General features: G+C 44.4%; 1 protein-coding gene across 1 annotated transcript; it reads right to left on the reverse strand.

The window, feature by feature from the left end:
• Positions 1 to 1,901: 1,901 nt before the first annotated feature.
• On the reverse strand, positions 1,902 to 13,554 carry Tmem220 (transmembrane protein 220). The gene is made up of 6 exons (XM_052756858.1): positions 13,405 to 13,554; positions 12,729 to 12,758; positions 8,388 to 8,448; positions 7,424 to 7,547; positions 6,009 to 6,068; positions 1,902 to 2,607 (listed from the first exon to the last, which is right to left on the reverse strand). The coding sequence occupies exons 1-6, from the start codon at positions 13,495 to 13,497 to the stop codon at positions 2,472 to 2,474; spliced, it is 504 nt and encodes a 167-aa protein (XP_052612818.1). The 5' UTR covers positions 13,498 to 13,554; the 3' UTR covers positions 1,902 to 2,471.
• Positions 13,555 to 17,503: the final 3,949 nt, after the last annotated feature.

The raw sequence follows: 17,503 nt of genomic DNA on the forward strand, positions 1-17,503 counted from the left end.
TAGTCTTGCGTCCAAGAACCACAGATCCTCATGCAGAGAGCAGCCATAGCTGGCCAGCAAAGTCACCAAACCCAACATTGGGCTGCACAGCAAAGAAAATGAATTGACAGTTCACATGTACATCTTTTTTATACTGAAATAAAACCATAAGTGCTGAAAGAAGAGAGAGTTTAGCCTGGCATGTTGGCTAGCCTGAACTATGTAGACCCTGCCTAAAAAAATAAATAAAAATTATTCCATTGGTAAGGGCCAAAGACAAGTACAGACAAAAAGTTAGTGTCTTCCATGCTTCTCTGAGGGTGCAAAAGGTACTATGTATATTTACAGCCATACTAGTCTGATAGAGGGAACTAATATATGTTTTGAACATATGAGTCATTTACACAGAAATCAAGCCTATTTGGAGGATCAATAGTGCCTATGTTGAATTTCCAAATGGATTGGGTTTATTACAACTAGTTCTAAAGAAGATATGAAAGTTATAAAGAGCATGTAGGCTAAAGGGACACTGGGAAACTCAAAATCTTTGACATATATTTTATTGACTCCAACTGCACTGTACTTGCTTTAATATAAATTTTATTTTTCCTTGATATCAAAAATAAATATCCCTTTAGTATTTACAGAGTACTGCTGCATTATAGGGTATAGAATAGAATATCAGACTCATTCCCACTCTTTTGGCATGATAGGTACTAATTCTACTTAAGCATTTCTTAAGTCTCCTGAATGACATCTTACCTTACTTTTCTATTTCTGAGACAAAACACCATGACCAAGGCAACTCATCAAAGAAAGCGTTTAATTTGGGACTTGCTGTTCCAGAGCAGTGGTTCTCAACCTTCCTAATGCTGCGACCTTTTAATACAGTTCCTCATGGTGTGGTCACCACCAGCCATAAAATTATTTTCGTTGCTGCTTCATAACTAATTTTGCAACTGTTATGAAATATAAATATCTGACATGCAGATGGTTTCAGGTGACCCCTGTGAAAGGGTCCTTCGACGCCCAAAGGGGTTGCAGCCCACAGGTTGAAAACTTTGAGATGGTTAGAGTCCGTGATGGCGAACGAAGGCACGGTGGCAGGAACAGCTGAGAGCTTATATCTTGTGATGAAAGGAGGAGGCAGGGAGAGACACTGGGAATGGCCTGAGTCTTTTGAAACCTCAAATCTCATTCCCAGTGACTACTCCCTCCAGCAAGGCCACACATTCTAGCCTACCCAAACAGTGCTATCACTTGGGGACCATTCAGGCATGTGGGGGCCATTCTCATCCAAACCAGTCATCTGGTTACAGAGTTTCATTCCAGCCTAGATAAACTTCCCATCCAGATACCTGACAGGCCATGTGAGCTAATTAAATAATCTAACACTCTCAAGCAGTCACACTTTAAAAAGTAAATACAATATATTTTATTTAGCCTAATTTATTTCAAAATATTTTTTCAGTATACAATCAGTATAAAACACATTCTGTGTTTATGTCTCTAAACTCTATTGTGTTTTGTTCAGAAGTGCATTCACCTGACACTAAACTCTTACAAATACTTCACCTGTAGATCACACACACACGTGTCATTCCCAGCACATTTAACTTTTTCTGGCAATTGAGCATCTGCTTCTGAAAGTACAAAAGTTAAGAATTTACTTCTTTGGTTACCCTGCCCACAAGTCAAGTGCTCCATAACAACATGTTGGATGTTCTGTTGGATGGTGTTGCCCTCTAGTGCTCTCAGTGTGGTCATATCAATATTCATTAAACAAATGTATAGATTTCCATCTTATTTTTCACTGAGTGTAAGAAATTATTATTAATATTCCCTATTCGTCTTTTCTATATTCCAAATTCCTCTTTTCTATACTTTCTTTAATTTCTACTGTTTTTCTACTTTCATTGCAAGACAAGCCTATCTATCATTTGGCTCACCTGTTCTAGAGCTTTCCTTGGTTCATGTCACTGAACCAGGTAAGTATACTGGGATTAGTTTGGAATTGCAGTCTTGAGTTACCTCTGTGTCAGCATATTACCCAACCTCTGCCTCTCTCTCACTCCAATCACATACAACCCTTTGTAATCCTGTTTTGTCTCAGAGTGCCTTCACATCAGTTTGGTTGCGGTGACCAAGGAGCTCTGATATCCTACTTTATTAGAAGGAAATATCCACCAGGACATTATGGTTCAGCCTCCGTTACATAGTGCGAAAGCTGAATTCAAACTCAGATTTCTGCTCAGTGCTTGTTCCCCTGCTGTCCAAGAAGAGGCCTCTGAAGAATCAGACCCCACTTCTTATCTATCCTGTTCAATCTTCCAGCATGCTGTAGGTACCTTGTTAAATTCTCAAGATCTTAAATCATCTCTAATATTCACTCAGATTTCTTGAAGTAAACCAGGAAACTGTCCTCTTTCCTGGCTTATTTATACATTAGTGTGCATAAAATATTAAAATACTAATTTAAACATTGAATTCATCTAAATGACTGTCTTGCAGTGAGTTGGCCAGGAGGAGCGCATCTCCTTGTTTATGTATACATAGACCCATGAAATGAGTGGGAAAAGAGTGATCACAATGGCAATAGCCAAGTGCGTTCTTCCACCAACTGGATTCCTAGAAAAATAAAAAGGATTAGGAAGTCCAAGAAAACAAATCACTTTGGAAATATGCATGCAGTTTGAATTGGTAAAACATTGCATCTTAATAGTTTCCCTTTATTGAACTTAATATTTTGCATAAAATCTTTATATACTTAATCTTGATAGATGTTGCAATTGCCTTTTCCAAACACTGTTCTGAGGAGTATTGATTAATTAGATTATACTACAATTGATCTTTCCCTATTTTTTTGCCCCCTCATAAGAAATCTTTCCCTCCCATGTTTGAGGCAGGGTTTTGCTGTGTAGCCCTTGCTGGCCTTACATTTGTTACGTAGCTCAGGCTGGCCTTGAACTTGTAGCAATCCTCCCGCCTCACCCCCTGAGTGTTGGGATAAGAAGATGTACCACCCTGCTCAACTTTTCCCAAGGTCTTGTTACTATTGCTTTCTCTAGAAATGTTTGTTGTTTGGTAATTTTAAGTGATTTTTACAGTTTTTTTTTTCATAACAATAAAATCCTTAAAGGTTTTGCCATTTGTGCTTATGAGTGAAGTTACTATAATTTTATTTTTTTAATGTTTTGGTAAATTTTGTTATAGAGTTGTCCTGCCCTCACCATGTGAGTTGGAAAACAGTCCTTCCTTCCTGTTCCAGAGGTATTTGCTAATGGTCAGCACAGTCCTTCCTTCCTGTTCCAGAGGTATTTGCTAATGGTCAGCACGGTTCTTCCTTCCTGTTTGATTTCTTCAACCATGCCATCTATGTCTAGAGTTGTATTTTAGGAAAAATTTAGAAAAAATTGAAGTCCTACTTACCAAAAAGACTGAAAAGTGATGAACTAAACTTCCAAGAAGTTAGGAAGATCCAGCTGAGTGAGGAGGGACTCTTGGTCCCCTACCCCACAACAAACCGGGAGTGAGGGAGAGCCAGCTTTCTTTAAGGGTGTGGTCCCTGGCAGGTTGACCATGCTCCAGAGGGTGGCCACAGATCTGGTGATGCAGGCCTGTAATCCCAACTACTCAGGAGCCTGAGGCAGGAGGATTGAAGATACATGACCAGCCTGGTAGAAAGTGAGTTCAAGGCCAGACTGGGCAACTGAGATCTTGCCTCAAAAAGTAAAGAAATCTGGGGATATAGCTCACTGGTTGAACAAATGCCTTAGCATATACAAGCCCTATATTTAGTCTCCAGCACTTCAACAATAAATGAATACATTTTATATATCAAGTCCAGAATAGGAATTCACTAAAATGCCTTCCAGCGTTGACGATAACTCTAAGTCAACTGACTGTTTGATGAACTTGTTGACTTAGTCTAGGATTTTAAGTACAGTGCACAAAGTTGTTTGCAGTGCTATCCAAGGACTTAATCCATTAGTTGTGCTGTGTGTTCTTGTTTATGCCTAATGTCTCTTTTATTTATGCCTCCTCAGGATCTTGCTCTTATATGTATATATTTTTTAATTTTAGGTCTTACCAGGGCTTATTAATGTGATAATTTTAGAGAATCCATATTTGGCCTTATGTTTCTCTTATGTTTGTATGTCAATTTTTCATTTATTTGGTTTACTAATGCTTATTTTCTTATTGGGGGGTTAATTTGATGTTCTTCTCAGCGTGAAGCCTAGCTCATTCATCCCGGCCTCTTCACCCCTCATATCAAATACATGCTGAAGTTCAGAATTGATGTCTGAGCGTGGTTTTAAGCCACATTTCATACATGTTAGCATTACCCCTTTCAGTTTCAGATGTTTCTGATTTCTACTGTGCTTTCTTTCTTGGCCCAAATGTACTTGAAAGCAAATTTCCTAATTTCCAAATATACAGCAATTGTCTAACTTTATTGTTGTTAATGGTCTCTATGTTAATTATACTATGTTCAGAGAATATACTTTGTAGGATATAAGTTCTTTGAAATATGTAGGGAGTATTTTATGTCTGAGCCTATAGTGTTTTTGAAATCATGTGCAAGGGAAAAGAAAGTGGATTCTGCCAGGTGTGTGTGTGTAGGCCAGAGGTTGACATTGACTGTCTTATCACTGTCTACAGTTGTTTTAAGATTTATTTTTATTTTGTGTGTATAAGTGTTTGCCTGCATGTATGTAAGAGCACCACATGTGTACCTACCTGGTACCCCTGGAGGCCAAAAGGGCATTGGATCCCCCAGGACTAGAACTATAGACTGTTGTGAGATACCATGTAGGTGCTGGAAACTGAACTCAGGTCTTCTTCAAGAACAGCAGGTGCTCCTAACTGCTGAGGCATCTCACCAGCCTCAGGTCCACCTTTTTTGAAGGCAGGGCCTCTCACAGAACCCAGAGCTCACAGATTGGCTAGATGGGCTGGCCAACAAGCACCTAGAACCCATCAGTCTCCAGTCACTTAAGTACTGGGGTTACATGAGTGCACAGATCTACTTGGTGCTGGGAACCTGAACTCAGGTCCTCAGGCTTTCCCTGCAAGTGCTTTATCAGCCAAACCATCTTCTCCCAGCACCAGATTCTTTAATCCCTAATCACATGTCCTAGAGTGTTCATGAGGTCTAGTGTCTTATTGTGTAAGTAATATCGTATGAATCCACGCTGCCTTTTGTTTGTATTAATGAACAGGAGAAGTGTGTTAATATCTCACAAAATAATTGTGAATTTTTGTTTTTAACTGGCAACAATTATTATATCTATTTGGAGGCAATGTTATTGGGGACATACACATTTAGAATGGCTATATCTTCTTGATGAACTGAACATTTGGCCATTAACAAGTGTCTTACCAGCCAGGATGTAGTGGCACATGCCTATAATCCCAGTATTTAAGAGATAAAACAGGAAGATCAAGAGTTCAAGGTCATCCTCTGCTACATAGTGAGTTTGGGGCCAGCCTAGGCTACATGAGACCCTGTTACAAACAGATATGTGTGTGTGCTCATGCATGTGCACACACACACACACACACACACACACACACACACACACACACCTGGCAGAATCCACTTTCTTTTCACTTACACATTATTTCAAAAATACTATAAGCTCAGGCATAAAATACTCCCTACATATTTCAAAGAACTTATATCCTACAAAGCATATTCTCTGAACATAGTGTAATTGACATAGAAACCATGTATATTTGGACATTAGGACATTTACTTTCAAATACATTTGGGCAAAAAAAAATTATGTGTTGAGTGTTTTGCCTACATGTAATCTGTGCACCACTTGTATGCCTGGTACCTGTGGAGGCCAGAAGAGGGCATTAACTCCCCTGGGACTAGAGCTCACAGATAGCCAGCTATGAGCCAATCTGTGGATGCTGGAAATTGAACTCAGGTCCTCTGGAAAAGCAGCCAGTGCTCTTCACTACTGAGATGTCTCTCCAGCCCCGGAGCCCTTGATTTTTAACTGATGAGTGGAACTTACTTTGCTGAACTGTGACACAGTGCCATCCATGCTGTGATGATCACCAGGCCAGACAGCTCCCTGGAAGACACCATGTTTCCCATTATGAAGTGGCTGCCGCTCTCCCCCTGCATGCCACTAGGAGTGGTACAGCCCCAAAGACAGCCAGGGGGCTCATCTGTCATTGGTTTCATGTTTTTAAAAGGTGTCAGTGCTTTGCAGGAGCTTGAACCAATAAAAAAATCTAAACACACACTGAGAGAGCTGGGGGAGATTGCAGGGAGAATAAGAGCTTGTAATATTAATCAGACTAATAGTGTTGAGGGGAATGTACTCATGGAGTTGTGTGTCAGATATGTGTGCCTCTTACACTGGCTGAAGAATAAGCAAATTGTCACTGACACTGGAGGCCCCACTTCAAGTCCACCCTGAATCTTAGGCTTCAAGCTAACCCATTTAGTGTATATCACCATCTGCAGACCCAGCCTGGCCTTCTCTCCAGTTTACATAGGTATAGGAGGAGGGCAGCCAGCTAGCCTGATAAAACCTAAGCTGCCCTGTTCCAGGTAGTGTGCATAGGCATGTGTGCTGGCTACTTCCCACTGAGCCAACTTGAAGTCTGCTGCTGCACTTGGTGATTGGTGACCCACAACCATCAGAATGCTAGGGGCCATGAGAAAGAGAAAACACAGCTAAGAGAATCTTCAGCTGCCAATGGGAAATTGGGAGGGGGTATATAGGTTTGCCCCATATCCACAATAAACGAGTCCACTGCTTGCTTCTCACCTGACTCCCTGTGTCTGTGTCATTGACACCATGCCTTCTCACCCCCTCCCCCAAGGAGTGTCCAGATAGTGACCCAAAACATATAGGCTAGGGTCCAGAGCAAACCACACCCTGTCAGTGACACCAAACATACAAGTCTCTGGAGCATGCTGTCAGCAGACCAGCAGCAGGGAAGAAAGAAAGTAAAGGTCTCTTAGTAAGGCTGGGATCCAAACAAAGGAAGATCAGAATATATGGTTCTGACCAAGGGAGGTAATATGTGATACACCAAACAAAGCTGGTAGAGGTTGACTCAAAGTAATGATTCCTGAGGTGGCTGGTTGCACTTACACATAAGACTTTGACCTAAGAGTGACTCAGGATGTCACCAGCTTATCAGACTGGAATGTTACTGTACTATGCCCTTACTAGTTGTGGAATTGGTAATAGCTATGAGAACTGTGATAGTGGAATCCAAGAGGCGATCCTGGGTTTGAATCCTGGCTCCCCCATTTCCACACTTTCTTCATCCTATAATGTCTTTGTTACTGCCTCTGCTCCTCTTGATACATTTAGGGGAGTTAAATCATCATTGTGCACAGGTGAGTTGCTGTTGTAAAGGATTACTCAGGTCTGCCCCACCCCTCCAAAGAGCAAAAGTCACTGCTCACCTGCCTTCTTCCTCGTTTAGGATGTTCTGCTGTGCATGAAGCAAGAAGTGGTATGCCAAGCCTCCAGCCCACAGCACACAGAACAGCACATGTATCGTAGACACACTCTTCCAGATGAAATTGCCTACAAGTGCATATCCTGCAGCTGTTGAATCAGGTTGAATCCAGAAGCAAGTGTTCTCTTTTACTTGCTTTATGGGAATTCACTCACTTTCTTGGGAGAGCCACACTTCCCACACCACTTGCCCATCACCAGCACCTGGCCTCAGACTTTCTGTTGCTTAGCCTAGTGGAATAGTACATGTAAGCTTATGTAAGGAGGCATAAAGCATGGTCTTGCTTGTAAGGAGCTTGCACCTAATAGGGAGACACATAAAAGCATGCCATACGTTGCTGTTGCTGTAAGTATTATGTACTTACAGAGATTGGAAGGAGCAACATATACCAATGAAAAACGTAGTGGTGTGTTACAGACATGATAAGCACTTTCTATACACAAGCGGCAGTTTGTATACATAGACTTTGAATAAATCCCGAATAAGAAAGTAGTCAACAGGAGTGGTGTTGTTCTAAGAATGTGTAAAGGAGTTGATCTGGATTAGAAAGAAAAAAAATACGTAAGTAGCAATGGTTGCCCCTGAGTTTGAGAAGACAAGATTATCTCTGTGATTGATGCCCATTTGACACTAGCTGGAGTGCAGTGACCAAACCCATCTCCCTTCTGAGCTAAATCTCATAAAAACGATCAGCCCAAGAAGTCTTGAGTCTCTGTTGATAATGGCCAGTACGCCAAGACCTTGGGAAGTCTTCCTAGGATAGTCTAGGTGAAAAGGAGCCCCTCATTATGAGAAAGGAGAGGAAATGCCTGGAATCCTGGTTTTCTCTTGGGAGTTGGCCAGGTAGATTCTCACCATTCTAAGAACTCTGATTCACTGAACCTCCACGGAGAATCCACTGTTCATACCTGTGACGAGAGGATTAACCCCAACAAGCAGGGTAAGTACTGCAGGGATCGTGTACACCACCTGTTAGCAAAAAGGACATGGGAGGGTTAGGAAGTGTGCCCAAACCTGGGAGTTCAGCCCAGTAATAGAGTGTCCTCATTCCCAGCACTGAAAATGGGAGTACGATCAACATGTGCTACATTCAGAGGATCTAGCAAATAAAAGTGTGATCGGTGGTCCCCACGCTGTACAATTTTCCTGCTTTAGTAGTCACTGAGGATGTGATAACTTCTGCTACTCTACTGTGACCTCATCACCACATCAGGTTGTAATTTTTACCTCCCTTGGTCAGCGCTTCCAGGAAATGCTTTGCATCCCCAAGCTGTAGGTATGAGCAGATTTTTTAGTCAATGCTGGCCTCCCAGTCTCTCCCAAGCAACTTCCACACCCAGTGACCTTCCTTGCTTGCATAAAACAACATTCTCTTAAAAACAGAGTGGGAATGTGGGCGGTGGTGGCGCATGCCTTTAATCCCAGCACTCTGGAGGCAGAGGCAGACAGATCTCTGTGAGTTCAAGGCCAGCCTGGGCTACAGAGTGAGTTCCAGGAAAGGTGCCAAAGCTACACAGAGAAACCCTGTCTCAGACCAGCTGGGAATGGCCAGATGGCCCTGCTGGGCTGGACCCCATGGACCACATGATTCCTGCAAGTGATGTGATTCAGTATTCCACCTCTGCAAGTGAGGTCACAGGAAAGCATCCAAATAATGTGTGGGCCTGATGTGCCCAGTACTGAGACCAGGCTCTTCCTTTTGGAAAGGGAGTTGGAAGATTGGCCCTGAAGAAGTCCCATTCCCAAGCCTCATCATAACAAACTCTGGCTGCAAAGCATGAGTGTGTGTGTGTGTGTGTGTGTGTGTGTGTGTGTGTGTGTGTGTGTGTGCAGTTGAAGGCAAGAAGAGAGAATAGGTTCATAAAACCTGGAGACTTTCCAAGAGAGAAAGCCACTTCACAATTGCAGTGTTTAGAACAGGAACCTTTAGTCTCTTCGGAAGTTATCAGAGCTGTCTGTTTTAAGTGACCGTTTTCACCTTGAGCAGAGCATGCATTTAGATCACAGAGCTGGCATTTGAATCTGTCCTTCCTGTTCCATTCTAGTTGGTGACTGGAATGTCAGAGAATTGGTATCTGTATGTCAGGTTGTCCCTGACAGTTGGGCAGTCACACTCCTTGGGGATAGCCCTACACTTCCAAGTCTTTAGCATGTAAGGATCACCTGGGGTCTTATTTAAATGCAGGTGCTGATTGGGGAGGTCGACAGTAGGTCTCAGCATTCTGACAAGTCCCTGGAGGGGCCACTGCTGCTCTTCTAAGAACACACTGGAGAAGTCAGGGATCAGTCCCATTCCAAATGGAAAACTGTGACTCGGCTACCCAGGAGTGAGACAGACAGAGATAGAGAGAATTAGAGACAGAAGACAATAAGCAAGCATACATCATACAATATTTAATTGTGCTCTGTGAGAAATGTCCGGCATAGATTTTTAAAATGTGCATTCAAATGCCTAGATATCTGACTTAACAGATTACACAGCCTTGTTACAGTATATTATACACATAGGAACAAATTTATCCTTTAAACTAAGTAAGTCTCTCAGAGCAACTGTGATGTAATAATCCTTATTAAAATGCTTTCCCCTAACTATAATAGAAGAAGATGAAAAAAACTGGGGACAGAGAGACTGAAAAGAATTGTTTCTAGTATACAAGCTAAAACAATGCTCAGCAAAAATATGAACCCAGTGCAATGCACTTATGTTCTTTTCTGTTACTGTTGGGATTTAATAAATTTAATTAGTTTATTATCTTATGAGTGAATGAGTGTGTGCCTGTATGTGTATGTATGTATGTATCTATGTGTGTGCAGTGTATGTGTCTGGTGGTCAGAGGACAACTTTGTGGGGTTGGTTCTCTCATTCTACTTTCATGTAGGTCACCAGGGCCAAAATCAGTTTGTCAGGCCTTGGGACGGGCAATTCTACCCACTGAGCCATCTTGCCAGTCCTTTGTTGATTTTTTTTTTTTAACTATGGAAAAACTAAAGGTATCATAGCACTCACATAAATTAACAGAATTTAATTCAATGGTGTCATAATGTACCCTGGATGGGGTTGGGGATTTAGCTCAGTGGTAGAACGCTTGCCTAGCAAGCGCAAGGCCCTGAGTTCGATCCTCAGCTCAAAAAAAAAAAAAAATGTACCCTGGACTCATTTCTAATTCTTGTTCACTGCAAAACTGTTTTTTCAACCTCTTTGACTGCAGGAAATGGTCCATGTCCAGAAATATAATGGAAGGTGTTCCAGGTTCCAAGTTGATGACATACATAGCATGGTTGCTTCGGAATCAGGTTGGGACCCCAACAACGTGGGATGCTGATCTGTGTAAACCAAACAGCACCCGCTCAAGGGGCTTCTCAGCAAACATTTTCTCGGCAACTTAAGGGAAGAAAACACAGGAGGAAAACCTGTCTTGTTCCTGCTTTGATTCTTCTTATGTTAGATACACTTCTCTGGGGATTCGAGGGCTGGAGCCGCAGCAGCTGTTCTGAGAACATGAGGATGGCTGAGAAGAGAAAGCTCAGGCCCTCTGTGTCACTACTGACCACCAAGCGACCCTTTGAGTTTCCCAAGTGATGTGTTCTGTATTTTTCTAACCCCTTGTTATAATCCACATTCCACTATTTGCCTCTGTGAGCATCCTATGCAAATGGCCTCCATGAACAAGGTGAAGCAGGGACTGTGGAAATGAGCTGGGTGAGATCCTAGTCCCCAGAGCCTAGAAAGTAACATAGTATTGTTTATCTGTGCATCCATCCATTCTGCACTTTACTCGGGAGGATTTTTATGAGGAAGCTTTTGTAAAGGCTCCTAAGAAGAGGGAGAATGTGTCCTTTTCCTCCTGGAAGCTGGCTGCACAGAATACAAGCCAAACGCACTGTTGCTATAATAAGGGTTCAAAGGAAAGATGGTCAGATCCTCTGGGAGAGGCAGAGTAACCATTTTTGGGGGATGAGACAGCATCTGAGACTGTTCCAGAAGCCTGGGCAGACAGCAGCACTGTAGGGGCGAGGCACTGTAGCCAATGTTTCTGGATTAGACTTCAAAGGCCATGCTGGAAATGTGGGTGGGGCCATGCTATGATAAGCCTAAAGACTAAAAAGAGGATCTCTAACTTAGCTTGGGGAATCACAATATTTAGACACAGACAGTGGCATACAGGTAGCCTTCCAGGAGACAGGAGGCAGACACAAGAGTTTATAAGGCTGTTTGTGAGAAGTGATGGAGGACTGAACGGGAGTGAGAGAGGCCACCCATCAGAGCGTGTGACCTGTTTTCCATTATCCGTATACAAGTGTGGTGGAATGCTCAGGCACTGTGCACATAACTATACCTAGAATGGGTTTTGTTGAATTCCTTTTCACTTTTACTTCTGATGGCATCTCAAGGCAGTGATGTTAAAGATGATAGGTTTTGAGTAAAGCTGCCTGGGTAGTTGTGCTGAGAACAGAAATGGCCGGGTCAACAGGAGGAGTGGGCTTGGGAAGGAAAGGGCTTGGGTGGGATCTTGGGCATGTTTTAAGGAATAGCATGGTGGCACAGATGGCTATTTGCTGTAGTCTTTTGGAGATGCAACATGAAGCTTCCCGAAGAGAAATACAGTTGGAATTCAGGCTATGGACCAAAGTGCTGAAAAGAAGGTCATTTGATTTGGGGACTAGAGACTCTGGATAACAAGCAGTTTCATACTATGGTTCTACTGGGCAAACACCAAAACCATACTAGAACTTTGCTCTGTAATTCCTGGTGTTGTCATTTGTGAACACTGTCCTCAAACCCAAGAATGAGTTCCTTCTTCAGTGATATTATACAGTTTCCCTCCAAGACTGTCTTTTGTGGTCTGAGGTTAAAAACAAAAACAAAACAAAACACATGGCTGGATATAACCAATGCACATCCTTGTGATGGCCGTCATAAAGGTCAGCATAATGCATGTCAAGTGACTAGCAAGTTGTAGGTCCTTAATAAATGACAGGAACTCGAATTGTCATGACTGGTGACATGACTGTCAAGGGGAAAAGAGTTACTGGGATAGGCTCTTTCTGTGGAAAGACTTCCATGTCTCCAGAAAGTCCCGAATTCACACCCTCCAGCAAGTTATATTATCACAGTGATTTCTCCCTTCAAGGAGAAAAATTAGGAAAACAAGCTCACAAAAGTGTTGATTTTTCAGGTTTTAGGCAAATGCCACTGGGATCAGATGTACAGTTGTGTCAAATGAAGGGATATAGTAGCTCATACTCACCACCCAGAACTCTGCATCTGGATCGTTCACCTAGAATGGTCAAAACATTAAGATGTTAGCTGACATTAGACCTGACATGTCCTATGCCTGGTCTGACTTTATGTTTACTATTCATTGCCAGGCGCTGCAGTGAGCTAAGGGTACTACTGAATACCTTTGAACTGTCTAGCTGTTTGCACATCAGGACGGCTGAAGGGACTCCCAGTTGAATACAACAGGTAACTCTAATACACAGCCACACATCCTTTGAAAAGAACTGCTTGGGATTTCCTATGAACCACACGGGTGTTTTAAGACCCTAGATCTCAAGAAACGAGTGGGGTTATCCTGAGGATGGGTGGGAAGCGGTCTGGGAAGGGTAAAGATGGTGTCAGTTCTGTTTTCCCCTTCCTCCCAGGCACAGAAAGCCATTCAGTCTCACGGGAGCTGAAGGTTCGGTAAGTGCCAGAGCTGCGGTTCTGGGTCCATTTTCTGAGTGATCAGCTGCGTGCCCGTGCACGCGGGGCCGCCAGGTCAGGCTCTCAGAATGTTGCTTAATCACACAAACTTATCCGTGTTCTGATTGAGAGGGCTCAGCAGGTTCGGGAAATGTAAACCCCAATTCTGCTCCACCCTGCGAACTGGCTGCTCGGGCGTCTCCGCGGTCCCGATACCCGCCCTTCTCAGTCCGCCTGACCTGCACTACGGCGGCCAGGCCGAAGAAGGCTGCCATGAGCGCGTTGCAGGCCCGCCACAAGCCGGGAGCCCAGGGAGCCGCTGCAGTCGCCATGGCCTGGAAGCTGGAGGGCCCGGCCAGTGGCCAGAGAGGCGTGGCCAGAGGGCGAGGCCCGGCTGGTGGGGCAGGACCCAGAAGGAGGGGCGGGGCTCAGCGGGCGGGGGCGGGGCTAGCGGGGCAGGACCCGGAAGGAAGGGCGGGGCGCAGCAGGCAGGGGCCGAGCTAGCGGGGCCAGGATTCAGACGGCGGGGGCGAGCCTCCCCTCCATCCTCAGTCCTAGGACGGTCTCGCGATGCCCACTAGTGGAGGAGTGTGACATCGGCCTTGCTGTGTTGTCTTTTTTCTTTGGGGTGCCCTGGAGGCAGGGTTGACGCTGTCCCCATTTGACTGATGGGAAAGTGACTCCTAGTGGGTCTAAGTGACTTGCTAAGGTCTTCCAGATGGTGGAGGGATGGAAGAAAATCGGGTTTGAACTCTTGTAGAGAGGTGTAGCTCCAAAGCCTGTTTCCCCTAGTCTAAGGCTGTGCTTTCTCATACTAAAAAAGCAAATGAGAAAAAAACAAAACAAGCATAAACCTGAAATGGAAGTAAAGAATAGAAAGAAAGGAAAGGAAAAAAGAAGTGTGTGTGTGTGTGTGTGTGTGTGAGTGTGTGTGTGTGTGTGTGTGTGGGTGTGGGTGTGGGTGTGTGTGAGAGAGAGAGAGAGAGAACCTAACTGCATCTCTCTCTCTCTCTCTCTCTCTCTCTCTCTCTCTCTCTCTCTCTCTCTCTCTCTCTCTCTTTCTTAAATGTTTTTCTTTTGTTTTTTGAGACAGGGTCTCTCTACATACTCCTGGCTGTCCTGGAACTCACTATGTAAAACAGACTGGCCTTGAACTGCCTTTTTCCAGTGCTGGGATTAAAGGCATGCACCACTAGGCCTGGCCTATCGGGTTAGTATTTATGTGCTTCTTTCCAAAGCTCCTATACGTTCAGAGCCAGGAAAACATTGTGACAATTTCTGAAGTGAGTGACTACACACAGCTTTTCAGCAGCTAGCCTCCTTTCTCATCATGCCCTCTTACCGTAAAAAGTATTTACGTATTATACATATTTACATTTCTCTCCCACCAGCAAAACCAACATTTCCAACACGCATTTGCTCATGCACTTCTTAGAACGAAAGGCATTAAAGTGTTTACCACTTCAGCCTTTTTCTGTTGTGTAAGCTACCGCTCCAACAGCTCCTCTCTGGGTTCATTTACACAACCATCTGCCTCATCATTTTTTATTCTAAAGAGTCTTTGTCACCTCAGATCCTGCACTTGGGTCCTTGACTGTCCCCCTTTCCTTGTAACTAAATTTCTTTAAACTGCTCAGAAGGGTTTTCCCTTCTGTTTCATTCTTTAGACCAGGGTTTCTCGACCTGTGGGACGCAGCAGATGACATTCCTGAAATAAGGGGTTTCTCTGGAGCGGTGGTTCTCAAACTTCCTGATGCTGTGACCCCTTCACCCAGTTCCTCATGCTGTGGTGACCCCCAACCATAAAAACTATTTCCACTGCTGCTTCATAACTGTAATTTTGCTACTGTTATGAACCATAATGTAAATATCTGTGTCTTCTGATGGTCCTAGGCTACTCCTGTGAAAGGGTCGTTCAACCCTGAAGGGGTCCCAACCCACAGGTTGAGAACCACTGTCCTACAGGGTTTTGAGACACATAGTAAAGATTTTCAGGAAACACTGCTTTCCCTGTCTCCATGACCTGGGAAGGCTTAAGGGGTCATCTGTAGGTGTGGTCTCATTGATCACCTCTTAGATGTTTTGAAGACTAGGAGGATTTTCCATCCATGGTCTTGTCCTTTTTAACAAGATAAAGGAGCGTGTGTGTGTGTGTGGGGGGGGGGGGGGGGAGTGGTAGGCGATTAAAACCAATCTCTACTCATCTTCATTTTGGAGCTTAAGAGTTAGGCTGTTAGACCCGTGAGTGTCCACAAGATGGCGGACTTCCTCTGCGAACCGAGTCCTGGGGAGCGGGGAGGTGGGGAGGGTTGGACCTTCCCTTGGACCTTCCAGGAGAAATCTGATGTAGACTTTCAGAGTGCATATGAATTTGAAATCGGCCCGAGGTGAAGAAATACAAATAGGATTTTGTACCAGGACCTTTTACGTTCAAGCAGAGTTGCCGCGAGCTAAGCGTTCCTGTGCTATTGGCAGAACTTAAACCTATCTGCCAGCCTGAGATTCCAGGAAAACCTGATCAATTTATAAGACATGATCCCTTAGCAAACAATAATGGTAATAGCTGTCAGTTGCTGAGTCTTTATGAAAGACCAAAGTAGCTTTGGGCATCTTAACACCACCTCAGAGTCCGCATTTGTAAATCTAAACTAGAAGACCCGAGCTTCTTCAGTACCCCTTCTCTTCACCGATGACGTAGCCATGATCACATACACGGTTGCTCTTTCTGTTAGTGGTGTAAGGGTACCTTAGCAAATTACCATGAAAGGAGAGAAATGATTGTCTCATAGTTCCAGAGTCTGGAAGTCCAAACTGAAGATGTCAGCAGGACCACATTCTCCCGAAAACGCTTAGGGGAAACCTCTTGTTCTTTCCAGGTTTTGGAGGCTCCTTCTGGCCAGCTCTCTCCTGTAGACTCTGTCTTTGCTTAGTCTTCTCTGTGTAGGGACCTTCTCTCTGTCTTCATCTTTCTTAAAGTGGTGTGTGTGTGTGTGTGTGTGTGTGTGTGTGTGTGTGTGTGTGTGTACATGCTAAGGTGAGCATGTGGAAGTCAGAGGACCGCTTGCTGGAGTCAGCTCTCTCCACTACCTGGCAGTGGTGGCCTCAGGGATTACACTCAGGTCACATCAGGCAGCAGCAAGCACCTTTACTCACTGAGCCATCCTGCTGTCCTCTCCTCTCTGTCTACAGGGAGACTAATGGGATTTAAGACCCACCTGGATAATCCAGACTGATCTCATCTCTGATTACCAAGTTAATTACATTTTCAATTTTCTTTCTTCAAATAAGGTCATGTGCACAGACTTCTCGAGTCCTGGACATATCTTTGGGGAGCTACCGCCCAGCATGTTAACTGTAGAAACCCATCAGTCTCTTCCTTCCACGTCCCTCCTCAGGCAGCCCCCCTGTGATCCTGGTAGACCTATTTGCAGTGTCACCCCGTCTTTACTGCTACACCCCAAACAAGCTGCTGATGTGCTCTCTGAGCCCCAGTGACCTCCTGGATGGTTTCTCTCCTACTGGGGACGGAGTTCCCCCATATGTTGACTATGTGGAGACAGGGCTTTTAAGGAGATAGTTAAGTGAGGTCACTAGAGCGGGCCCCTAACCTGATAGGACTGGTGTTTTTATGGTAAGAGGATTCAGTATAAATATCTACACATCTCCCTCCCCTCCTGAGAGTGCCTAGAGAAAGCCACGGGAGGAACTGTGAGCAGGAGGCTGTCTACAACCCAGGAGGGAAGCACTCTCTAGCCATCAACCCTGATGGCATTGAGAACCTCCGGCTTCCAGCAACACAAGACAGTAACTGTCTGTTGTTTAAGCCGCCCCACCCCATGCAGTACCCGTGAGGGCAGCCAAGCCCAAGAAGATCCCATGTTCTGAGCTTGCTCCCACCCACCCACATTGCAACCAGTGTTCTCCACAAGACACACATCTCAAAACTTCTGCCTAAAACCACCCCTCCCTCCTTCTCCGCCTTCTTCATCCTTTCTTCCTTCCTCGCTTTGCTCCTTCTTCAGATTGATGCCGGGCACTGCTCTGGGCGCCAGAGATTTAGAGTGCTCACTCAGAAGAGACAACCTCACCGAATGCTCCCATGGCAAACTCCACGGTCAAGGACCTATGGTTTGAACAGTCTGTGAAACCCTGCGAAGCTGGAGCTGGCAGGCTGAGCTTGCTGCCTGATGAGCTCTCTTCCCTACCGTTTCACATACACATGCTCCTAGACCTTTGGTTACACGGGCCTCTGATTATGCAGCTCTCTTTGCTGCCGACATGGGCTCTGCATGGTTCCTTCCCTTTGCCGATTTAACTCTCAATCCTGTTGGCACTCAG

This window comes from Peromyscus californicus, unplaced genomic scaffold, assembly GCF_007827085.1.
Source record: "Peromyscus californicus insignis strain IS unplaced genomic scaffold, ASM782708v3 Scaffold_3__1_contigs__length_106647218, whole genome shotgun sequence".
Taxonomy (NCBI): Eukaryota; Metazoa; Chordata; class Mammalia; order Rodentia; family Cricetidae; genus Peromyscus; species Peromyscus californicus.

Bases quoted from the DNA above. Each gene is read 5' to 3' on its own strand.
- Tmem220 (XM_052756858.1), bottom strand. From the start codon at position 13,497: ATGGCGACTGCAGCGGCTCCCTGGGCTCCCGGCTTGTGGCGGGCCTGC. The intron at 7,548-8,387 runs GTATGAACAGTG...ATGCACTTGTAG, and splicing joins GGTTAATCCTCTCGTCACAG to GCAATTTCATCTGGAAGAGT. The intron at 6,069-7,423 runs GTGAGCAGTGAC...GGTGTCTTCCAG, and splicing joins CTAAACGAGGAAGAAGGCAG to GGAGCTGTCTGGCCTGGTGA.